Genomic DNA, 26,027 nt, shown 5'->3' with positions numbered 1-26,027 from the left:
AGAGTAAGATGTCCAAGCAGTACATACATTCATAAAAGATTTCCTCCCAAGACAGGCTGAACAAAGAAGCCTTTCCACTCGTGGCTCTTAGAGTTCTCTTTTTGTGAACTGATGGAGGAGAATTTCCTGAAGATTTTTAACAGTCATAAGAAAGCCAACAAGTTTCATTATGAAGAGTGCATCAGATTATGGGCCTTGAGTGTGTGTGATGGGATGAAGTAGTCACCCTGATTGGCTGTTTTCTTGACTGTTTTCATAGTTCAGATGTTAGAAAAATACAGGCAAATGCTAACATCCTTATATAGTCAGTATAAGTGCAGTATTTTAATACTGACTGTACAAGATCAGTATTTAATTCCCTTTCCTATAAATTCAGTTAACTCATTCAATGAAGAAGCTTGAAGAAGTCCTGAATATCTATCTCAGAGGTTTATTAAACTCACATTTTTCCTAGGAATATACAATCCTGTTTCCAGTCACATTTATTTAATACTACTTTTAAGAGATACTGTCATGTTTATTGTCTCTTGGAATCACTAAAGTCTATATTAAATAAAAAACCTCATATGGTGCCCCTTGAAAAGGTAGGTAGATAGTGGTCTTTGGAATCAACAAGGGTCCCATTTCTAAGTAATGTGACCCCAGTGTGTTTTAAGACTTAAAGGATAAATTGAATTTTCTACCTGCTCATTTCACACATCCTACCATCCTGCTCCTTTTCTTTCTTCCCCCAAAAGAAACCACTTTATACTCACTTTGGTTGAATTAAAGCTATTTTTAAGATTTCTGTTGTGACCCTCTTAATGCTAATAGCTCTTTGGTGTTGTTTTACTGTCTAAAGCCCCCTGGTGGACCATAGGCTGTACAAAAGGGTGAGTTTAGCTGCCTGCTAGCCAGTTTATCTTTATCTTCCATTTTCAATATTGTGCTTTTTGCTTGCTTGCATGGGGCTGCAGCCTAGGTATGCCAGTAAGTTTCACATCCATTATTGAATGAAATGAAATAAAATAAACTAACCCTAATTACTAACACTGCTATTTTATACAGCAGAACAGTCACAGGCAGTAACTGTACAGATGCATGAGTAAATAGGAGGGAGGGACCTTCTGAGGCCACCGCAGGGCATGCTAGGCTGGGTGGAAGGAGCCTCTGCAGACACACGTGGCTGGCTACAAGTGGAAGTCTAAGCAAAGCTGTCTTTTAAGAAAACAGTAAGCAAGAGGGGTTTTGTGTTAAAATAATTCGCTATACTAAATCTTCTCAACTAATGCTTTGTCGACATATATAAAGCAAGAAGGCTCACTCGGCAGTACTAGGCTTTTTTTTTTTTCCCAAGCCAGTCTGTTTCTTGTTCAGAATCAATGCTTCCCTGTGACCCTACTCCTATAGTTCCATTCTGTAATTTCTTTCCCCTTGCTATGCCATGAGGTAAGTCAGTGTGTAAAACTGCCCTTTTAGAGCTAGCCTCAGACATTCGTTTAAATAGTGAGCAAACCAGACCCCAGCATGTAAGGGTAAAGCTGAATAAAAAACATGTAGGAAAGGGTCCTAAGTCGTTGTGTTCCATTTTGCAGTTGGGACTGATTTTTCCAAAGGAATTCATATTTTTGATAAGTTATCATGAATAGGTATTCAGTAGACACTATTGGCCTGGGATTTTAGAGTACGTTTCTCATTTATAAGTGTGGCAGTATTCTCTGCCAGATGCAGCCATAACACATCTTGGTTATAATAAAAGGTTTAGTGTCAGAAAATTGTTTTCTAAAAGCTAGGAAAGGAATTCACCAGTACTGGACTTGAATTTAGGTGAATTTGATCACTTTTTTTCTTATGTAGTCTTAAGATGAGGTGGCTGTCTTTATCACCCAGATTCATTGTGTCCTCTTCCTAGCTTTGCACTAATACTTTGGTCATTTTTAAGATTTCTGAGATCATAATTCAGAAAATCTTAAAACTTGTGTGGTGGCACACACCCATAATCCCAGCCTGAGGCATGAGGATCACACGTTCAAGGCCAGCCTCAGTAATTTATCAGTCTCAGAGTGGAAAATTAAAAGGGCTGGAGAAGCAGTTCAGGGGTAGAGAACACCTGGGTTCAATTCCTAATACTGGAGAAAAAAAAAATCTTAAAATTTCAGTGTTTCTGCAAGACATTATTTTGCATCTAACTAGTTATATTGCTACTAATATTGATTCATTATATTTTATACCAGGAGTTGGTAAACTTTTCTTAAAAGGCCAGTGAATAAATATCTTCAACTTCTTGGGTCATGTATACAGTCAGTTTCAACTATACAATTCTTACGTTGTAGCCTGAAGACAACCACGGACAGACAATGTTTAAAAGAATGATCATAACTGTGTTCTTATAAAACCTTATTTACATAAATGGGCACTGGGCTGGTGTTGGCCCACAGTCTGCAGTTTGCCAACTTGGAAATAGAATTGAGTTTTTTAAGTTCTTCCTGAATAATGAGCTTATCTGTATAAGACTTAAAGTCTTACCTGCTTTGAAACCATGAACAGTTGCTGAAGGAAAAATTTGTTTTGAAATTAAAAAGCAGCAGCATTTGTTGACTAGTTGATCCTCTTTACTATTAGACAATTGTTTACTATTGGGTGCATTTTCCGTGTGGTAGAGCCGGATCAGAGATTCCTCTGCTTAAAATAGAGAAAAATCTCTGTCTCTCTATTCCCTCTCACCTTCTGCAAACATAGACAATTTTTATTTTCATTAAAAAACAATAACCACTGCCACCGATTCCACGAACATACGCATGTCCTAGGATATGCAGTTTACCTGAAGGTGGTGGTGTATTGCGTATTCATTGTGTTTCACAGAGCCTGCTGCAAGGGGCCAACCTTCCATTAGAAGTGGTTGTTTTGCACTCTGTTAGTTTTGCTATGTTCATGATCCTTTTTGAGAGAACATTTTCTGAAGATGTCTTTCAGTGCCAGACAGAGCCCCTTCTTTAATTTCTTTAGTGTCTGCTGCATTCTGTTGTGAACTGCACGTGGAAAGTTGGAATCTTGTAACATCCCTACTGCCTCGCACAGTCTTCAGGGCATCTGAAGAGAGGAACAGGGAGGTGTTGGGTTCCTGCTGGTGTAGGAACGTTTATCTAACGGTAATCACAGTATCCATGGAGCAGCTTGTATGTTTAACATTGTGTAACCACCAGTCAGATGCCCTCCACTTCTCCCTCAGGAATGTTTCGATGGCACTCCCTCTAGTGGTCCCCATGTTAAAAATCTTGGGAGCTGAGCATTCTCGGAGGATTTATGTTCCTGGAATTTATGTCAAAAAAGATGACATACTTATTTTTTTAATTTATAAAGTACACCATACTTAAGACATTTAAGGTTGATAAGTTGAAAAATAATATTCAGAAATATTAAGAAAAAAGAAAACATTAAGAATTATATTTTGTGGTGCAGTGTTTGTAAAACGCTATTATTGATCCACACTCTTGGGATGATGAGCCGAAGGATCTCTGAAAAGGTAGGCACTGCCCTTCCTTAGAGTGAAGGCACAGCAGGCTCCGCATAGCAGCACAGCAGCTGCGCACCCTGTGTCCTGAAAGCTTCCTTTTTGCCTGTGGAAGGCCAAGAGAAGCTCCCCATGTTCTTCCCTGAGTCCAGCTGAGGTTTTTACTCAGCTTTTCCTTCAGGCTTAGCCGCTAATTTATCCAGTAACTGAAAATAAAGTTACCAAATCCCTGAAATAATCAGGGGTGTTTTGTTTTTGTCCCAGACACATAATTGTATACTTGAGTGAATTTCATTACTCACGAGAGACTCTAAACCAACTGTTTCAATTCTTTTAGTTAATTCAGATGATAAACCAACTTCAGCAAACCACTGAAGAATTTTTAAGGTTTAAGAAACTTAAAATGTAAATGCTGACAATATTACTTTCCAACTGGACTTAGTATACCTGGCAGGATGTTACTCACTGCCACAGCAGAAAAACCGAGATACGTCACAGGCAGAGAAAATGGCAAACACCTTCTTACGTAGCAGACTTCTCAGGGTGTTAAGACTTCATTGCCTAAAGAAAGAGCCTGCTTTTCTGGGTAGAAGATGGTTTTCCCTTTCTATTTCTTAGAAAAATTTCTTGCCCTGTATGAGACAGTGTTTCCACAAGGGGCTTTATAAGCTTTATAGTCACTGCAGATAATTATCAGCAGTGGAAATAATGCTGTTTAAATAACCTGTTTCTTAAATTGCTAGCCAGTCACTCATGTTCAGTAAAGGTGGGTAAAGCTGTCTTCTGGCATAAAAGAGCCTTAATTGGAGGAAGGAGAAATAGCGCATTTTGAGCACCTTTTTTGAACAACAGATTTCGTCTATATTTGAGAGCCAGGTTTGCAAACACTTTAACTTTTCCAGAAGCTGACAGTCATTTTGGTAAGTAGTGATTTCAGTACAGTAGCTTCACCCTGTGCTTGAGAGCAGCCCTGTGAAATGTCTCCAGTGGTCACGACCAAGTTCTTGAGAGTTACGTATCCTTCACACCTTTTGCTGTGTCATCTGAAGGGACAGTTCTCTGACAGTGTTCGAGAAAAGTAGTCAGTGGGCTAAGAACAACAAATGTGGTCCCAAGTTAAGTCCGGCCTGAGGTCTAGTTTCCAAGTGGCACACCATATGTTCCTTGAGAAGTGAGTGTGGGATGATCATCAAGGGTATATTTTAAATCTCCAAAATAATTTTGTCTTACTTGCCTCTTTTAGGAAATGAATATTTTTGGAACACAGTGGTGTGTGTTAAATTGCAGACAACATGCTCTGTGTCATTCTTATTGGGCCTCTCTGTCTTTTTTGTTTTGCAATCCAAATGAAATTTCTGGAAAATGGCAAGATCTCTCTTTTCCTAAATTCCCCACAAGCTATTGCAGCTCTCAGAGCAACAGGTAACTAATCAGAAAGCCACATCGGGCTGCCCTGTATACTTGACGTCCAGCATTGCAAGAATATACCTGCCGAAATCCACTGACTCATGAAGCATTTCTGGCTGAGCATTACTGAGTAGATGTAATGAAGCGGCTTTGCCTTATGCTTTTCCCATGGAGCATTGTTTGCTACAAGGTTCTGAAGCAGGCCTATTCCATTTACCATGAATTACCATTGGACGTCTGATGGAAATAAACCCGTGGGCTTCTGCTGGCTTTCAGTGCTGTTGCTTACCACATCACTTCAGTACATTACAATGCACCTTTTTTTTTTTTTTCTTTTTTGTTGAGACTGCCAGAGTATCCCAAGGTGGTGATTATTTTCAGCCTAGAATGCTTGGGGTAATCCTGGGATTGTCTTTAATTTTAATAGTTGAATGGTCACAGGTCAAAGCCTTACTGTCCTGATTACTTAACTCTAAACTAATAACAGGAGTATTTTTTAAGTGACTGATGTGAGGTTCAGGAATGCAGTCCACACAGCTCTTAGGGAAGCAGTAGCCTTGCACCTGTAGAAGCCACAGCTTCTCCCAGCATTAATTGTCTTTATGACCTCAATGAAGACCACTTTGCCTGTCTTCTATGTGATGGGATTTTTTTAAAGATAACCTGGACATTTTAGGTTCAGCTCTTTCATAGCCTCATGATTGTAATACCAAAAGCTCAGTAACCCTTAGCAAGTTTGTGTAATATAACTCAATAAAAGTTTTGAGTACCTGTGTTCTAAGTTATATCAATGCAAACAACACAGCCACTGGATTTTCAATATCATTCCAATTTCAAATATATACCAAGTTTGTATACTGAAAAAAAATATGTTTATAACACAGGTAATATCCGTGAAACAAATTTAGTTGATTAATTTTGATTTTGGTCTATGAAAATGAATTTTTTCCTCCACTGATTTTTCAGCTTAGGTCCTATGTACACAACTTTAATAAGACATAATAGTAACAGATGGATAGCAAAATATAAATCTTTTCAAACATTCTTTAAGGTAGGAATAATAATTATTATTATTAGAAAAGAAGCACATATTCATTGTAGCTAATTTTACAACTACAAATAAGAAAGGAGAATAACCCAGAGATGATAATAGTTAAACTTTTATTATGTATCCTTGCTGGTAAAGATTTATTTTTTGTTAACATATGCCTTTTAGTGATTAATCATGTCTCTGACTAATGATAAGGCAAAACCATTTTAACTGATTGGAACACTCTGAATGAAGTATCTATTTCTTAGATTTCTAACAGGTGTTATTCCAGGTCCCTTCAGGGATATCATCATTTTCTGTTTCTTTGGAGGCCATGTAACTTTCAGTCACATCTACCCAGTTGACATTTGATTTAAAACAAAAATTAGGCACCCCATTTTATCTTAATAATCTGCCCTTAAGGAACCTAAAACCCCACGTATGAGTTCAGTAGGACAGAGGGTGAGTGTCTCTCAATTTCATGTGAACTTTCAGAGGTAAGTTAACATCAACACAGGGGGCTAGGGATACAGCTCAGTTGGTGGAGTGCTTGCCTTGTATGCATAAGGCCCTGGGTTCAATCCCCAGCACCACAAAAAAAAAAAAGAAAGAAAGAAAGAAAAAAAGCCTAAATCCTTTGGGCTGGGGATGTGGCTCAAGCGGTAGCACATGGTGCGGCCCGGGTTCCATCCTCAGCACCACATACCAACAAAGATGTTGTGTCTGCCGAAAACTAAGAAATAAATATTAAAAATTAAAAAAAAAAAACATCAACACAGTCTGAATCACAGATGAGAGATCAAAGCTAAAAAGCTGCTTTGATTCTAGGTACATTGTTTATACATGTTTTAGGACTCTAAATTTAATTGTGTTATAAATCAAGTACATCTTATGTGGGGGTCTTTGTGCCCCCACAGCATTGTAATTAAATCAACATAGGGTCTCATAAAGAGCAACATCTCAGAATTAAGAAAATATTGTTGTCAGCTTCATTTCATATTTTAGAAACTTTCCAAATGCATGTTTTCTGTAAGTCTTTTGGAAAAACCAATAAAGCAAGAATTTATAAAAATTCTAGTTAGCCTGAGAAATTACTAGAAGCAGGAGAGTGGAATGGCAGAACTGTAGGCTCTGAAGTCAGACCACAGTGGGCTCACATCCCTGCTCTGCCACTTATTTTCTGTATGATTTGGGACAGGTTATTTAATACTTATCAATCCGAAGTTCTAATTTACAAATTGGATAGAATGGCAGAATTGTGAGTGCTGCATTAGATGACAATATTCAGTCCTGTGTAGCTACTGGATCATAAGCTCTTCTTTTACTCCTCATTCTTCCTTTACTAGTGAAGTCATTTTGATGTGTTTTATAATGCTACTTTACTGTGGTAACTTCATGATGAAACCAGGAACTAGATTCTCCTCTAGAGCTCTAGGGGAGTTACGGAAGCCCAGAAAACAAATCTGAAAATTGGAACGCCCTCGTGTCTTCTCTGCAGACATTCCTATGTGTGGATGTGCACCTATCCTGAACTTAGTCTGTGAGGACATCACTAATTTTAGCAGAGTATCTACCTGATAACTTAAAAACCTTATGAAAACTTGGTTGACTTTTTAATTAGTTCTGAAAGAAACTGGGAAAATGAAAAAACAAATGTGACCATTTTAACTAGAAGAAAAATGTTTTAAGTGATACCTTCCCTGACCAGCTGATTACAGATTCTTTGGTATGAGACTACATAAAGCATTTCTGGTTTATAATTCACTCTCCTTTTCTATTTCATCTCGATGATGAATTTAATGTTTGTAAAGCATTCCTGTTCATGTTAGAAAAACTGTGAATGGATATCTGTGTTTATGCTATCAGATTTTCAATTTGAAATTCTTTAAATTCTAGAAATCTTATCAGTGATGGAGTCACTGTTGCATATTTGTGAATGAGTTCTGTGCTAGTGCAGAAATAAGATGTAATATCTGAAGTAGCATGCACATTCTGCAGGAATTCAGGAAACAGGTCTGCACAGTACAGATGTTGCATGTCCGGAAGTAAAGTTGGCATCCGTGCATGCCTTGCATTTCTCCAGCAAAGAGATGTTAGTATAGATATTGCATGTTTAAAAATTGAACACAGACTGTAGCATGTTTCAATTTTTAAAAAGCCATTTATTTATCAAGTATGCATGTCCAAAATTAGGGACCTGTAATGAAGCACAATTCTATACTGGAATATGACTCACATTACCCTAAAATTTAATAAAAATGGTATCCTTAATTATAAAATTTAAAACTAATATCAAGATCTAGTTAGGAACATAGCAGTTGTGTTCTAAATGTAGATATAAAGAAAGAGTCAACCATTTGGGAGATAGAGCGTCGGTCATTGTCATCTATAAAAATCACACCTAGACTAAGCTGGGCTTAGAATATGTCACCACTAGGACAAATAAGCAAGTTTTCAAACAATAATTTTTATTATTGATGGTAAAATGAATTATCTTTTCTTCTGAAAGAGAGCATCTTCTCTCTGAAGAGATTTTATCAACTTTTGCAGAATCCTCAGAAATGATGAATCTTGCAGGTTGTGAATTCAGTTTCCTCTGTTGCTCCTGACTGAGGAGAGCCTTTGACTCCCAGTGTGTGTTAATTCTGCAGAAAGCCTACCACTTTTTTCCAGAATGCTTTTTCTTCCTGCCCGAGTGCTATCAAGAGTCTGTTTAGAAAGTAAACAAGCACAAGGGGCTGGGGCTGGGGCTCAGTGGTAGAGCGCCTGCCTCGCTCGTGTGAGGCACTGGGTTCAATCCTCAGCACCACATAAAAAATAAAGTAAACAAGCATGAATGTTAAAATTTTAATTTACTGGTATAACAAGATAATAGGAGAGACCTTACCATGAGGGAATGAAGAAACAGTATTTGAAATTATCAACCTCGCTGTAGGCCTGTAACAAATCATGTGTTTCCCTGACCTGCTGCTGAGGTAGGGTGGAGACATCTGCTCCTGTTTGGCTAAAGCTGTCCTCTCACACCCACTTTTGAGAAACAAACCTCACAACATGGTCTGTAGTTCCTCACTGAGACGTGCACAGCATGCACTGGCTTGCATCTGATCATTCTGCTGTTAAGGCAAGCTCATTATCATTGGTCAGCACAGAGAGATTTTCTTAGTTTACAAGTGCTTCCCTGACACCCTCCCACATCAGCCACCACATTAAGGGGGGTGAGGGAAGCAAATTTTTACATTAAAAATATAGATTGGAAGTGATAATTAATACTCAGCTGCTAGGAACTTTCCATAACTCAGCCTCTACTAGTTCCATTTAAATTTGTTTGCTACAATAAATCTAAGTAGAACAAAGTACCTTTTCCATATTGCCCCAACTGCCGTCCATCTGGGAGCTCTGAGAGGGAACCCAAACATCCCTCACAATTACAGGGTGCAAAGGGAGGAGAATAGGAAAATCAGATTCCACAGTTCGTGAAGGAAAGAGAAGTCGTGCAGATTGTGTGGTCGCTAGCAATTGAGCCTGTGAGCAAAGTAATAGTTCAATCCCCAGGTCTATCCAAAGCTTAAAAAAATGTGTTCGGTTCCCCTACTCTACGCCGTGCAAAATTGGGCATTCACGGTGGTCCAGCAGGCAGAGGAGGAAGTTACTTGAATGAAATTTTCCAAGATGAACATATTTTTATATTTCATAGCAACAGACTGATTTCACACTGCTCTTAGAGGACCTGGTACAGGACAAAGTTCTTAAAAATTTTTTAAAAACCACCTTAAGTAGGGTACAGGCATCCTCCTGGGATGATCTTCCCAGCAGTGTCACAGGAGTTTCCTTTGCTATCTGTCCTCAAAAGGGGTTTTGTTTTGGCTTTTCATCTCAGAGGGAAGAGTAACACCCTGGCCCCTGTCCAGTGGCACTTTCACTGTATAGTCATCGCCTGGTGTTCTGTTTGTTTCTCTTCCAGAGTGAAAGAATTGAAAAAGGCCAAGGAACTTGAAGACATACAGCAGCATCCCTTAGCAATGTGACGTTGCTTTTCAGACTGTTTTCATTTCTGTTTTTAGCAGAGACATGCAACAACAACACACGCGCACACGCACACACACGCACACACAATCCCTCTGCAGTTCTGGGGAGATCAGCTGCAGGATTTTAACAGGAATGTTTTGGTCATTGCATTTGCACTTTCATGGACAACTTTTAATTTGATCAGCAAGACATCTTGGAACTCAATCTTCTGTTGGATCATAGGAAAACAAGACACCAGGAGGAACTGAAAGAGGCTTCCTCTTAGGAGGAAGCCGTTTTCCTTCTCATATAGGGCTGTATTCAAACATCGTGTGGAACTGTACAAATATTTATACCAAAAATATAGATAAGAAAAGGTGGGGATACACTAGCAACAAAAAAGAATGCTGAACCTGCCCCTGTCGGTTATTTCCAAGAAGCTGAATCTTTGGGATTGATTCTCAGTGGAGGGCTTAGATCATACAAATCTTTATTGGATCCATGTGTTCTCATTTCCTTCACTGTTTTATTTTTGTTTTGTTGTTTGTTTGTTTGTTTTAATCTCTACAGCACACTTAATGCAACTTTTAAAATCTGCAGGTTTTAATGTCTTGTGGAAATTTGCAGAGGGGCGGGTGTGTGGTAAACGGGTAATGCATGGGAAATAAAGAGAAACAGCTTACAGAATTTAAATTTATGTTCTTGTCCCCACCACCTCCCAAGAACCTGCGAGGATAGCACTCATCTTGTCCCTTTTCTCACGTTCAGCACTTTAATTTTTTTGCCTTACTTTCATGTGCAATGAGAATTATTTAAGAATTGGTAAAGCATGTAGCCTTTTTTAGTGACCTTGGAAACTAGTCATTCCAAGGAATCATAAACCTAGCCTGGACATTTACCACCTAAACGACCAGTGTGGTGCTGCGTTCTGGCCAGTAAATCCCATGTTTTTGGCTCTATCTCATCCAAACTAAGTGGTTTCTGTGTATATATAGAAGGTAGAAATGAAAAGTGAGAAAATATTTGAAAGGGATTATATTAATTGCTAAATATTTTATTCACAAAGGTCAATAACGTGGCAAGATAAAATTATTTGTATAGTTTTGTCTGAACGAGCAAGAAAAAAATGTGGATGTATTGTTTGTATATATTGTATATATTAAAACAGAGATATGTGCATGAAATAAGAAAAAAGAAATGAACAAAAGCAAAGCATTAGTGGCTATGGTCTGTAAAATGAAACAAAAAAAACTTTATTTCACTATAAGAGTACTTTATTTTAAATGTTCTTTAGAAGAACATTTTGCTAAAGCATGACTAAACTGCAAAAAAAAAAAAAGAGCTACTGTATTTAGACTTAGGAAAAAAGGCAGAGTAACATTACTTTAAAAAAAAAAAAAGGATATGTTTACATTTAATTTTGGCTACCAGGAGTTTATTTTATTTTATTTAAAATTTTTTTGCCAATGGTGCCAAGTAATGTGAATGCTAATATTGCTGAAGAAAATTAAGTTACTTTTGCAAAACAGATAATCATAAGATGAATCCGTATATAGCTTAACACCATCCACTCACTCCAACAAAGAACACGTAGAATGATCAAACCTGACAAAAGGAGTAGTATGAAAAGTAGAAAAATGTCACGTTTTCATATCTCCTGCTGGAAATCAGAAAATTAATACAAATTGCACAAAAAATACCTAAAAGTGAAAAAGATGCAGACCAGCCTCGTAGGGATGCCACGATATGTTACTCTCTCCACACAATGAGGAGCCAAAGAAATCTGATGCTTTTAAACATTAAACTACTCAAGTCGGATTGAGAGAATGAAGTCTGCATTTGCTGATGCCAGTTGAAAACCCCCAGGTGGAGTCTGAGGATCAGTTGGTGTAAAGCTGAGGTGTTTTTACTTGGTTCTGGCTGCCAACTTCGAGTTAAAACTCAAGGCTTGTTGTGAAGCCTAAAAATATTCACAAATAAGCTTTTAAACTGGTGTCTTTGGAAGGAAGATAGATACAAAGAGATTGTGGTAAAAACTGGGGTCAGTGCTCTTGGTGCCTTTTCTATAATTGTACTTGTTTTTTAATTACTTCCTTTCACTGCCAACCTCGAATTACTGTACAGTATATGTCTTTCTGCTTGTGATCAGCTTTGACAACAGTGACAGCCCCACAGCTAGGAGCTACCTGTACATTTGTAAACTGACCTGACTCAATTTTGTTTCTAAATGTGTGGGTTATGTTGCAGTCCCCCGAACACCCATTGTTTGACACAATTTGACTTGTAGGAGGACGCGGAGTAATTTAGGAACACACGCAATTGCATTCGAAACTGGGAACAGAATGTGAAAGCCAGCTCTTTCAGAATATCCTATATTAATACTGCATTTGGATACATTTATTCCATTTATTATGGTACAAACAACGGATCTTTTGACCAGAGTAATGACCTCAGTGGATTTGCCTTGACCCTCACATTTATTTTTTTAACTGTTTCACATCTACATTATTAGCTGAATAAGTTAGAAAATTCCAGAAGATAGAGACTTACATAGATTTAGGCGGTTCTCATGGAGGGAATAGGAAGTAGGTGCAAAAACCTACTATTCCAACTGTGAATCCTAGGTGAGGTAAAAAATGCACTTCCACTGAAACAAAGCATTTCTGACTGCTTTTTCTTGGTTGTAAATCTTAATTTTGAATATAAGATGATAGGTAAGCGCAGCTTTCTTGGATAATCTGAATTCCCAAGTGCCAGGAGTAGGGTTTCATTATAAAATTAATAGCTAATCTTATTCTGTCTCCTGAAGATTTAATTGCTATTCTTGTTACCCATTCGAAATCAGCTGTACTGTGTGAACGAAATAAAGACAATAACACGAACCCCTCTCTGGCTGCACGGTCGCTTATGGCAGTTCCACACAGTAGTTGGCGCCCAATGGGGGGTCCCTGAGATTTGCATGTAAAACTAGTCTAGATGTCTTCTTTTTTGTAAGTTTTATTTTTGTAATTGTGCATGTAAAGCATCATTGAATCAATGGATCTGTTGAAGAACTCAGCTGCTGGAAACCATGCAAAATGTTTTGAATTGCCCTTAAAATATGGAAAATGTTTTCTGAATGCTTTATATTCTTTCTGCTGTAAATTAAAAGTGAAGAAAATTTCCCCATACTATCTGCGTGTCTTGCTTTAACTGGATCTGATACCGAAATCCAACGTGTTTAGCACAACACGTTTTCAAGTATTTCCTTCCCATTCAGATACAGTGTCTTTATATTGAATGTTGCAGTTTCAGATGCAAAGAAAACATTTCCTGGAGCCCTTGCTTTCCCTGCCTCCCAGGGCCCCTCTCAACACATCAGTCATTTGTCTAAGACTGCAGGTGGTTGTGAGAGAAAGATGCCAATCAAACCATCCCAGCTGGATCCTCTGAATTTTGTAAGGCTTTTCCAGCTCACTACTGCCAGCCCCCCCACCCACTTAGTATTCTTCCAGGCTGCCCCCTTCCCTGCAGAGCCTCTGTTTCCATCCTCATCCCTCCCATTTAGTCCATCTCAAAACTACTGCTGGACAGAGTTTGCACCAGGAATCTCCCAACTGTGAGTCCTTGGTGGTTTCTTGAACCAACTGTGCTTTACTTAGATTCGTGGTGCTTGTTTCTCCCCCCTCTTACTTCGATGTTATTTTCTCCTATGCCCAACCTGTACCCTCTGGTTGGTCTGCACATTCTCTGTCCACTTCTGCTGACCTGTTCATGGTGTGTGTTCATCCCTTGGCTGGAAAGTTCTGTCTTGGGCTATTTACTCAACTCCAATTCTACTTCTGTGTAATATACAGTGACATTTCCCTTTTCAAATTACTGTGCCGGAAAAGACAGCAGTTTTATTTTTCACTTACTGAGAGATCCTCCAACAGACCTATGTGTTGATGTTATTTGTTTCATGCAGGAGATTGTCTCTGTTGGTAGAAATATTTCAGTAACAAATACATAACAAAGTCAGTCACTCCACTCGACCTAAAGTTGACCTACTTTGTGCCAGGGCCAGGGAATAAAGAAGTGAAAGAAACTGCATTCCTGGTGCCAAGGCTCCCTGCTGCGATCTGTAATGTGGTCTGTGCAACGACAGGTATTTGTACCTCTAGTGAAAACATGACAGTGCTGCTGCTGGAGGGTCCAGTTGGGGTCCAGGTACGTGGAATCTCAAAGAATTGAACAAACAGAAAGTTTGAGATGCAACCAGAGCGTAGATTTATTGAAAGTTCACTCCCTGAAGCAGAGCAGCCCAGGGGAGAGCATGGCTCAAGGCCCTGAGTCTGAGCCTCATTCCCTCCCTGCAGTCCTGATGGAAGACAGTGCCTCATTTGTTCCTAGGGGTGACTTTATTTTCACCTAATTAGAATACAGAACTTGCCAAGGTAATAGGGTAACTCTTGAAGAGGAACACACGGGCCATTTGGTGGTCCCACTGCTCAACTCCTCTCCCAGTCCATGCTCCAACTGGCATTTTTCTGGTACCCCGCCTCCACCACCCTGATGTCCCTAAACTCCTACTCCCCGCCACAAGAGACATGATCCCAAAAATCTTTTGGGGTGGCTGAGGGGCTGGAAGTCCCATCTTCTGTAGCTGCTTCAGGCCCATTGGGGGTTGTCATCCCTGCCTATTGAGAATCACCGGACTCCTGTTATTTGGTGCAAATGAGACAGCAGGGCACCCAGGTTCATTTGTGGGATTGGTCTGAAGCCCTGCTTAGCACCAGCAGGAGTTTAAGACCCTGGATGAGGAGACAGAAACTTGTTAGTAGGTTTAATAGGCAGGTCCAAGAAACAAAGCCAGGAGGAACATCAAAAGGGGTCCCCCCAATGGGTAGTAACCAAGACATCCAGTTCTAAATATTTGACCATGATCCCCTTGACTCTTTTTTTTTTTTAGTGTGAAAAAACAATATTTATTCTAGTTACTGAAACAGACTATAATACATGCTGTATAATATAAGCAAGTATATATATAAAGTATATATATATATATATACACATATATATTTTTTTCTAGTTGTTTTTTATTATCTGCAGCAAACATTTAATTTTAGATACGTGGATTTGTAGATTTTCAGTTAGTATTTCTCACTTTCATCCAAATATTTAGATATAATTTAGGCAAAAGTTCTCACTGCTAAAAAAACATACAGCAAGGTAATCTATAAAGACAGAAAAAATTTTCCTACTACTTATTAGTGAGTACTGTCCTACTACATACAAGACACATTGTTATGAAGATACCCCTTGACTCTTGACAATTGCTGCCGTATCCTAAAGGCACAGTCTGCTTCTTTCTTTGCTGCATCTCTCTATCCCAGAGGGGTTTACATAAAAAACGGCATTCTTCCTCAGGGAAGAGACAGTCTCCCCTTTTCAGCAGTTAATAGATCAAGTCTTCTCCGGTTTGGGAGACTGGTTGCTGCTGTTGAATCTCTGGTTCTGGAGAGTAATTATACTTTTTGCTATTTCCTCTATCAGAGAGATCTTTAGACAGACCCCCAAAATAGGAGAGGGAGGTCGATAGTCCTCCTCTCCCTTTGCCCACTCCAGCAGTTACTCCCAATCCCCCAGCACAGGAATTAGTTGTCCAACCGGTTTAGCTCTAGTGGATGCTGTTAAATGTGTGATTGGAGATTGATCATTAGGGGCTATATCTATGTTTAGAGCTAGATGTGTGCATGTCCCCATCTGCTTGGTCAGTAGGCACTAGGAAGAATTTGTTCCACATAGGAAGAAGATTCCTGGTATTTCCATAAAGAAACTAGTTTTGATTGTGAACACGTGGGGTTTCTATTTCCAAATCCCCATGTGGATAGGGTTTCAGCTAATGTAGCCCCAGTCAGAGGACGGAAGGGACTATAGGACTGGTCGGGGGCTGCTCCCAACGCCTGCTTTTTGTTTGATTGGTTGATTAGTTTTTTTGTTTTTTGTTTTTTCTCCAACATATGAATGAGAATTCATTCAGTTCAGGGCTGGGGCTGGGGCTCAGCGGTAGTGCACTTCCCTAGCATGTGTGAGGCACTGGGTTCAATTCTTAGCACCACATATAAATAAATAAATAAAATAAAGGTCTAGCAACTACTACAAAAAATATTTTTTTAAAAAAAGAATACATTCAGTTGAGCTTTTGTAACTGGGGATTAGTAAGCATTCTGAAAGGGTTGGGTTGGAGCAAGTCTTCAGGGGAAGATGCTTGTGCAATCAGAGGTCTATTTTGACAGTAGCCTGCATTTTTATTTAACAATTGGTCCTTTTTCAAGGATGGTTTCCACAAGAACCTTACTGGTTGTTTAAAGGGGGTGTATTGAGCTACTGTGTAATTGGCGTGGTTGTTTGAGGGAGAAGCTACCAGGTTATGATTATGAAAGTGGTCTTTTGACTCACCCAAGTCATGCCCAGGACTCTGTTTCTTCTGGATACAGAGGGGGCACCTGGAACTTGAGTCTCATTGGGGTTGTAATAGGCTCATGTGGGTTGCATAGCAGGTGAGATGAGGTCTTAGGTTATTTTAATAGATGGAGGAACTGAACCACCTTCCAGTTATTGTTTTTTAGTGATGTCTGTCATTTTTATGTTGTATAAATCACTTAAGGTCATTAGCTGGAATGAATGGCCACCTGGATACTTAGCGTAGACAGTAATTGTGCTGCTAGCCCATGGTCAGGCATGGATGGCCAGGGTTCTAGTACCTGTAGAGCTGGGGTACAGATCTACCCAGCAGCCCTTGGCCAACCCAGGGTTAGATTGATTTAAAATATGCTGGGGAAGGTTTAAAGTTTTAAACAGATCTATGGACCCAAAGATTCTCCTAGAGGCCAACGTGAGCCAATTACTAGCCATGGGTGAGGGTCAGTTCCAGAATACAGATTCCTGCACCTTGATTAGAAAGTTTTGTGGTCAGAATTCTGGAAACAATTAACAAATTTGGTCACAGACAAACAAAACACTTATTACATTAGTGATTAATGTACTGACCTAGCCCTTGGGTAGCTGTCTCCTGAAGATAGCTTGAGGTCCTCAATTGGCTCACTGGACCAGGTCTTCAGAGTCTTTTTTCAAATCTTGTTCTGATTCTGGGAAAGTCAGAGCAATCTTTACTGTTGAGAGATATATCCAACTGCTTATTTTACCAGTTTAACAGCTGTGGAGGTGCTCAGGATTACTTAGGTTTTAACTGGTATTCCAGAAAGCCTTCCTCCCAGTTTCAACTACAACTTGTTCCCCTTGATATACTCATAGAGCATGTCTACCAGGAGCTGGAAGAAGCCAGCCACCTATGGTCTGAATGGCCATTGAAATTCCCCTAGGTTTGCAAGATATTTGGTGAGCTGAGTGATCTCAGGATGTACCACAAGGACTTTAGATAGGAAAAGACATCCATGTAGTATTTTATAGGGGCTTACATTTGGTTTTGTTCTAGGTACATTCTGGATTCTCATTGGAGCAATAGGTAGCATAGTTACCCAGGTTTTGGAAGTTTCCTGACAAGACTTGTAGGAGGTGAGAGAAACAGGAAGAGTATGAAATCATAGGATGGGCTTCATGCCCACCAGAGGGGAGGGGGGGGTCTCTCACAGAATGTACCCACTATGCCCTTGTATGGCCACAGGATTGGGGTGGATGGATGTTTTTTCCTATGTGCCTAGGATGGTGAGCTTTGTCTTGAGTTCAGCACAGGCTAATTCTGATTGCGGCTCACAACCAGATTATCCTGTCATGGGAGCCTTCGAGCAGCAAATGCCCGAATGGCTCTTAGGTGTGGCCACATACCCAAGGCACATCATCGTCAACAACCCAGGAACTTAGGAGAAAATGGTAGGAGGCATAAATGTATTAAAAGAAAACAGATACCCAGAACAAACTCAGAGGATCCCAAGGAGCCAGGGTAGGGCCCCAGCAGAGAGGCTGAGCCACACTGGGTCTGGTGAAGTCACAGGATCCCCACCCCCCAGGGGCCTTCTGATCCCTAGCTTGCAGGTTAATCTGAGTGTGGACCCATAGGACAGCCTCAGAAATAAGTCCGGAGAGAACTGGGGCCAGGTGGTGCTTTAGGACCCCCCTCCCGTACCTCATGGCCAGCTGCAAAAGGTGATGTAGGACCTTGTGAGAGAGAAAAGGCCTGTGGTCCATTTGCAGAACACAGAATTCAACTTCACATGTGAAATGACTTGGGGTGTAAGAAAGGCAGCTGGGGGGAGAGCAGGCAGTCAATGTCAGCAAAGATAACCAGGCTGGAAACCGACCTCGGACGCATCAGCAAGCTTGTTGGGGGGGGGGGGGTCGTCACTTTCTGGATAGAAAATGGCCGCTGGTTACAGAGGGGCTCTGGGGTTTGTACGTCACAGTGAGAGTGAATTAATCACTGATTTGGGCAGTCAGGGAAAAAAAGTTGTAAAAAGTCAGAAGCTTATTGTTACTGGGAAGCGTTGAAAGCTCAGAACGCGGCAGGGGTCCCCTGTGTGCCTCGTCCTCTGGGACCCACTGTCACCCAGAGCTCCACAATCAGCTATGGGAAAGGGTGAAAGTCCGTGGCCCAGTGCTCTGTCCCTTCAGGACTCATTACTACTGGGACGGTTCATGTTTGCCTTACTTTTTCTCCCTCCCCCTGTTCTCCCTGGGCTGTCTGGGGGACACTGTTTTCCGTGATCCTTCAGTTACTACCAGGGTGAAAATTCACAGCCCCTTGACAAATAGGAGGTGAGAAGGAAGGGGCCTGACCGGCCAACAGAGAGAAAACTGTACTTGCCAGAAGGCACTCAACCCAAGGGGACTTTCCAGCCAAGAGAACAAAGGGAGGTTGAAGGGAAGAGGAATGGGAGAGATGGGTGAGTGAGAAATGAAAGGCGAGACCAGGCGGAGATACACGGAGCTGACCAACAGAGGCCATCTCTTTAGAGTGGAAAGGGGCAAAACAGGCTTGGGTTCCAGGGACTTTTATGGGGCAGGCTCAGGAATCAGAGCTGAGAGGGTCCTAATGCAGGCAGTTAGGGGTTGGGTTGGTGTGAGGGAGTGGTGAGCCTTTCTCAGAAAGGCCCTTGGGTGGGAAATCGACCCTTTTTCCTTAAAATGGCGACTGTCACTTAAGATGGCCGTCCAGATGCTAAGCAAGGACCTTATAGAGGTGGGGACTACGGAAGGTATATTTCTTGAAGTAACCAAAAGGCGACCGTAAAACTTAGGTGACCTTTGGAATATTGTGAATCCTCAGCCAATGAGGACCTGAGGGGGGATCCTGAGCTCTAGGGAGCAAACCACTGGTCTGGGGGTCCCTGACCTCTAGGTACCTAATCTTGCAAGACTGTCATTAAAGCAGAGCCTTGCTCCTTGCTGTTACTTGTGTCTCTTAGTCCAGACTTTGGGTTTGGACAGGTGAGCGTGTTTCTCAGACTTGGAGGCTCATCCAGGACCTCTGGAAGAGAGGGGAGACTCATCCCACCCCACTTTGAGTGTCTTACTCTGCCTGGATGCCCCACCCCAACGCCTCCCCCAGAGGCCACAGAAATACCTGAGACTGTTTTCGAGGACAGGTGAAAACAATGCTTTCAAAGGGACAGGAAAGGCAGGCACCATGGGAATCAGGCAGCTTCATTAGCTAAGGGAGGAAAACTGGTTGTTGGGAGTTGTTCCTGGTGACACTACCTCTCGGCCTTGGGTTAATCTCTGCAGCCTTGGTGGTTGGGAATTTTGAGGTGGAATGCGTGTGACTGAGATGTCTCCTGGTCCCGAGTGAGTGCCGAGTCCTGATCCACCGTTCTGTTCTCCTTCAAGGGAAATGTCTGGAGACGATGAAACAAGAGCTTGGGGTTTACAAGAAACCTCCCATAAGAGGGTTTGAGCGAATGGGTGTGCAAAAAATTCCCAATAAGGGGGATTGAGCCCAAGGAGGGCAGGGAGTTAAATACAAAAGAGGAAACTCAGTTACAGGAACCCACCAAAAATGGGGGAAAAGGGAAGATAAATGGAAAGATCCCATATGTACAAGTCTTCTTTTCCTTTGAAGAGTTCTAAGCAGGTAAAATAAACGATGATGATGGTGGGAGTGAATCTGCCCCCCCTGGAGGACAAGTGGCACCTAAACCTTTGAGTGCAACATCCCCCATGGCTGACAGACTTTACTCCCAATGTTCCCAACTGCACAGACCCTTTTAATGTCTGGGTCATATTGTAAAAATCTGTGACAGTCTCCATTTTAATTTCTAAAGGGTCAATTTACTTTGGTAAGAGTGAAGATATCATTGAAATTGCTAAACTACATGTTTTTCTAGTTGTCCAGCTAATACAAAAAAATTAGTTTCTATAAAATGTTTATAGAGCAATCAATGTTCATGGGTTTTACTTTGGCAGGAATAACGAATTTAAAGTATTAACTAGGTTTGTCTGATACCTTGGTTTTCATGGGTAGCAGAAGTTAAAAATGGGCAAATTAAATTTAACATAAATGGGGTAAACATTTATGAATGTGTTTGTTAGGGGAGAAATCTGATAATTTGCAAAGTTAAAATGCTAAAACAACTGCTAAGTTTAAATTTAAGTTCTCTTAGCTTCTTAAATTCCATAAGGTAACATAATTGGGCATATTAAATATGTTTTTATAAGTTGGTAAATGGAAAACAGTTTAAAGGGTGCTTCTGGGCCTAAACTAACAGCAAGGTTACTAGAAGTTAAAATTCTAATAGGTGTAATTCTATATGCAGAGAATAAAAAGTTTCAGCTGTCTTTTGATTAAAGTACTGTAAAAAGAGTAAAGTATTTCATCTTATTAAAAAGGAGTAGTTTATCTAAATTCAGAAATTTCCTAGTTTTGACTACTTTCAAAATTTAAGAAAGAGTCAACAACGGGAAGAAGTGAGATATAAAAAGTCATAGGTAGGGTAATAATGTATGTTCTAGATGAGAAAGTATTTTGTATGAAAATGAAATATTTTCGTGCTGAAGTTCAAGATGAAAGAGGACAAATCTAAGAATGTAAACAAGTTGTAGACTAAGTAAATTTCAAAGGGTTTGTGGAGGTAAATCTCAAAAATTTTGTGTATGTGATTGAGTTGGCTATTATTACGTCAGTCAGTAAAAAATATTTAAAGGGTTTTCTAAGGTCATATATTTAAAAAAATTTTTTTAGTTGCCAATGGACCTTTATTTTATTATTGATATGAACCCGGTGCCTCACTCATGCTAGGCAAGTGCTCTGCCACTGAGCCACCACCCCAGACCCCTAAGGTCATATTTTAATGCACTGATATGAAACAAAGTCTAAAACATTGATATTTTCTATTAAGGTAATTTCTTGTGTCTGTTAGGTTTTATTACTTAGGGAAACTAAATTTTAAAGGAATTAGGATTTGTACCATTTAAAAAGTCTTTTAAATGATTGCTTTATAACTGAGTAAACAACTGCTATTTTAGGTTATTACAGTCTATTTTACACCCTAAATATATGTGACTAGAGGTACAGCTAAGAGCTTAGAGGAACACTTTTCCAAACTGGTGTTCTCCAAACCAAAGTTGTCAGTAGTAGTAGTCTTTTTTAGACTTATAAAAAAAGATAGAAAATTTAATTGGGGATTTATTTATGTTATTTAATGTTTTGTAACTAGATAAAGGTAACCTGTTATCAATAAGTTATATATAGAATTTTGGGTTACTTTTTACTCTGGGATAGAAATTTAAATGTATTTTTGGAAGACAATAAGGAGAGCCTAATTTGTTTAAAGGCTGACAATATGAAACATGGAAGCATTCTGCCACTTTTTTCCATAAAAAGAAAGGAGCTCTCTTACCTTCTGTTTTGATTCACATTTCAGATATAATGTTATATGTGTTAATGATATTCATATGGACTCAGTAAACTATACAAGTACTTTGTAAAATGATATTTAAGAAAGAGGCAAAGACCAACTTCAGAAATAAATCACTTTACCTAAGATTTGTTAAGAGCCCCACCTCACCTGAGATAAGGCTCTGCCTCTCACCCTACTTCATGTTAGATGTCTCCAAAGAAGGGTAGACTTAAGCTCATTTTAAGTTATGTTCAAAAGATGATTTTTATTGCAAAGATTACTGCAATCTCCAAAATAAACAAGGGATATACTATAAAACTAAGTAACAGTTTGAGCAAATTATAAAACATATGTAAGTTTGTCAGACAGTTTTTTTAAACGTAAAATTTGTAAAGGATTTTATACGTGATTGAGTTGATAAATGTATGTGTCTTTGTGGAGGCAAAATAGATACCAAAGTGTTATTATAGAAGTTATATTTCTTGCTTCAAAGCTATTATACAAACTGAATATGTTTTTGATCTTGTTATTATTTTTTATTTTCCTTATATAACTTTATAACTTTTTCCCATTAGTATTTTAAAGAAGTACTCTTTCTAACAAAACAACCTGACGTAATTTGAGATAATAAGCTATCACCTACAGGACAGAATTGGATATAAGGCAGACTTCTATAATACAAACCCCAGTTAAACGGAAGTGTTAACTATAAAATTATAGATCTTAGTTACTGGTGAAACTGGCCTGCTGGATATTTAAAACCAAAACTTGGAAAGCAGAGTCAAGGAAGTAAAAGGGCGAAGGAAAAACCAGTCAATATTTTGGCCCTTGCCCTCTAAGTTCAGCCAGGACCCAAGGGGTCAGCCTGACCCCTCTAAGGAGCCAACTCTGATGAGTCAACTGAACCTCCTGATCAGGGGGAACAACAGGACCCTAGAGAACAGGAAGCCAATCAGTGCACATCTGCAAAGAGGGGGTTCATTGGACAGGGAAATGTCCCATGTGCTTCCAAGGGAAGCCACATGTGGGTCGCAAGACCCTGACCACTCCTGGTAGATGGCACAACTAGTAGAGGAAAGCTAAAGGAGCCAAGAGGCTTCTCACACATTCCCAAGAATAGATAAGAACAGGATCAATTTTGACCAACTTGTTTTTTTTTTTTTTTTTTGGTACCAGGGATTAACCACTGAGCCACATTCTCAGCCCTTTTTTTATATTTTATTTAGAGACAAGATTTCACTAAGTTGCTTAGGGCCTCACTAATTTGTTGAGGCTGGCTTTGAACTCATGATCCTCCTGCTTCAGCTTCCCAAGTGGCTGGGATTACAGGCATGCACCACCATGCCCAGTCATACATGGGAGTTTAAGAGAAAAGACAATTTTTTAAAATGAAAATAGAGATGTATGTTTGTGTCAGTTCTCCCAAAAGGAAGTAAACTGGGAGATTATAAAGAAAGGGTTTTTATACAGGAGTGCCTGATAAATCTCACAAGAAGCTCTGTCAGAGTCACAAGTTTGTTCTGAGTCTATTTAATACCCTATAAGTCTTCCTAACATCCTTACATAAGTGGACTTCTTTTATTCCCCCCGTCCCTTTCTGGTATGATTATCTAGCCCTGATATTTATCATGAGCTGGTTTATGGCTCCCTTATTTGGAAAAAAACTACAGATTTCCCTACCATGGAAACTAAAGGTCAGTTTCTAAGAACATATATCCTGGCCATATTCTCCACTTTATCATCCCTCAGGTTAAAGAGACTCTGCCCAGACTCCTCCTCTGAAGTTCACAGTTCCTCATGTATAGTCTAGTGTCTTGGTTTTAATCAAGACTTAGAGAGAAGACATGCTTCTGCCAAGCTGGAAGGGAACTGACCAAGTGCTCCTGCCTGGGATGGCTGTCTGAACTGCTAAAAAGTCCACTCATTACCATGGGTGGTTTCCACCTCAAACAGTGAATATGGGTAGGACTGGTGACAGTACCAAAGGGCACAAGAACAAAATGAAAATGAGACCAAAGGATATAAAAAGAGAAATAGGGGATCTGAGAAATAAAAAGTCCAGTGGTCCATTTTTCAGAATACAATATATTTTACATGTAAAATGACTTAGGATGTCAGTGTAACAGGGATTCACTTGATGCTTTGACTATATTCTTTGTGGCTTTGAAACTTATTTTTTTTCTTTTTCCCAATCTTCTTTTCCCTGAACTTCTCCCTAATTTCATTTTCTCTGAATCACCTCTATAAAAGCCCCCTGTGAATGGGCAGAAATCATAGTCTTTGGGACAGGAGTCCCTGTGTTTCTCCTTTGCTAGCAAAGCAACAAACCTTCTTTTCCTTTTTTCTCAAAACTGTGTCCTTATTATTGGTTTGGCATCAGGGACAAGGACCGAGCTTTCAGCAACATAAGAAAGATGGCTGGCAAAGCCTGTCTCTAAATAAAATATAAAACAGGGCTGGGGATGTGGCTCAGTGGTCTAGTGCCTCTGAGTTCAATCCCTGGTATGCCCCCCCCCCCAAAAAAAAAGACAGCTGGAGGAGAATGTAGAATGAAAAGTTAAAGCAGTTAACACTGGAGTGTAAAAATTCACAAAGAGTAGGTGAGAAGGAAGGGGCCTGCCTGACCAACAGAGATAAAGTATGTATGTGCCAAAAGGCACTCAATCCAAGGGTATTGAGAATGAAGGGAGGTGGGGACAACTCAAAATATATTTCTTTAAATAACCCAAAAGGAGACAGTAAAACCTAGGTGACAACTGGAAAGATTGTGTACACTATAGTACTCAACCAAGGAAGACCTGGGGGAGGGACCATGCACTGTAGGGTATAAAACACTAGTTGCACCCACTCTGGGGCTGTCTGACACCAGGCACCTGATCTTGCAAGACCTTCATTAAAGTAGAGCCTTGCTTTTTGCTGTTGCTTGTGCCTCTTTGTCCAGTCTTTGGGCTTGGATAGGCAAGGTTGTTTCTCACATATGTTGAACAAAGAATTGGGCAAGAGGCAGGGGAGAAGCAGCCAGAGGAGGTTTATTAAAAGCAAAAGTTCACTCCCTAAAGCAGAGTGGGCTTCAGGGAGAGCATGGCTCAAGCAAGCCCTAGTGTCTGAGCCAGTCTTGTCCTGTGTTGGTCTGCTGCCTCCCTGCAGGCCTGAGACCCTAGTTTGTTTGTACCTTTTGGTGACTTTATTTTCATCTAATTAGAATATATAACAGTGGCAGTGTTGCTGAAAGCTTGGTCCTTGTCCCTGATGCCAATCCAATAACAAGGACACACTTTTGAGAAAAAAAAAAAAAGGTTTATTGCTTTGCTAGCAAAGAAAGAACACAAGGACGTCTGTCCCAGAGGTTAAGATTCTGTCCCTCAGCAGGAACAGGTGACTCAAAGGCTACAGTCCATGTGTTCTCTGTCTGGAGTTGTAATCCACTTGTTAATTTGGAAGATAGCCTTTTCTGAGATCTTCTGGTACCACCCGCAAAGTCTGGATTACTTTGTTCCTATGGCAGGTGTGTACTCAGGCCAGATAACTCCGCCTAGGATGGGGAAGAAAGGCGATCCTGTTTCCCCTGAGATTAGGGAGGGGGAAGGGAAGAGGAGGAGACAGAAACATGGCCATTTCAAAAATAAGCTGCAGTGGCAGAGCAGCGAGGGTTGTATTCAAAACATAAAGTGGGCCACTGTCACAGCAGGAGTTGCCCTGGTAATGGGACAAATCCGGAAGAGGAAAACAGCAATCCAGGGGTCCCACTGCAGACTCCTCTCCTGGTCCTGTGCTCCGGGTGGCATTTTTCTTGTATCCTGCCTGTCACACGGATACAAGATAAACTTCTAGCCCAGAGAGCGGGAACCTCGCCCGACGCAAGCTGTGAAGATGCCTCCAAAGGACTCCCTACTTCATTGTAACCACTTTCTTCGAAAAGCGCAGGGTCTCCGCAGGACCACTAGGTTCACGTGGGACGCTAAGGCGAAGCACGGACGTTGTCACTGATGTCTCCACCGGAGAAACTGCCCGGACGCCCCGCGCTTGCCTCACATCCCCGTTCCTGCGCCTAAGGCATCTCGGGCGGGCGCCCTGCAGACCAGGAGGCCAGGGACGCCACGGCGGTGCGGGCGGGCGCTGGAGGCTCCGCACCCGGACTCTGCACCGGCTCGGCACCCGGCAGCGCAGGCCCGCAGGACGCGGGGCGGGGCCAGGCAGGGGCGGCTCCCTTAGGTCGTCCTCGGCCCGCCCACTTCCGGCGCGCCCCCGGCGGCCGACGCGCCCCGCCCACCCGCGCCCGGAG

General features: G+C 40.7%; 1 protein-coding gene across 23 annotated transcripts in view; it reads left to right on the top strand.

Annotated features, from left to right (window-relative positions):
* Camta1 (calmodulin binding transcription activator 1) overlaps positions 1 to 13,102 on the top strand; it is a 767,538-nt gene extending 754,436 nt beyond the window's left edge. For 19 of the 23 annotated variants that reach the window (XM_058572711.1, XM_058572707.1, XM_058572718.1 and 16 more), the window contains one exon: positions 9,889 to 13,102. In XM_058572711.1, the coding sequence (XP_058428694.1) occupies positions 9,889 to 9,952 (64 nt within the window). In that variant the 3' untranslated portion in view covers positions 9,953 to 13,102. Of the gene's footprint in view, positions 1 to 841; positions 873 to 9,888 lie in introns of all 23 variants that reach the window. The other 4 variants (XM_058572716.1, XM_058572713.1, XM_058572705.1 and 1 more) reach the window with 1 other exon arrangement.
* Positions 13,103 to 26,027: the final 12,925 nt, after the last annotated feature.

This window comes from Marmota monax, unplaced genomic scaffold (genome assembly GCF_021218885.2).
Source record: "Marmota monax isolate L192 unplaced genomic scaffold, Marmota_monax_Labrador192_F-V1.1 WCK01_AAM20220418_F8-fsc00080, whole genome shotgun sequence".
Classification (NCBI taxonomy): domain Eukaryota; kingdom Metazoa; phylum Chordata; class Mammalia; order Rodentia; family Sciuridae; genus Marmota; species Marmota monax.
This window is presented reverse-complemented; position numbering and strand designations above follow the sequence as displayed.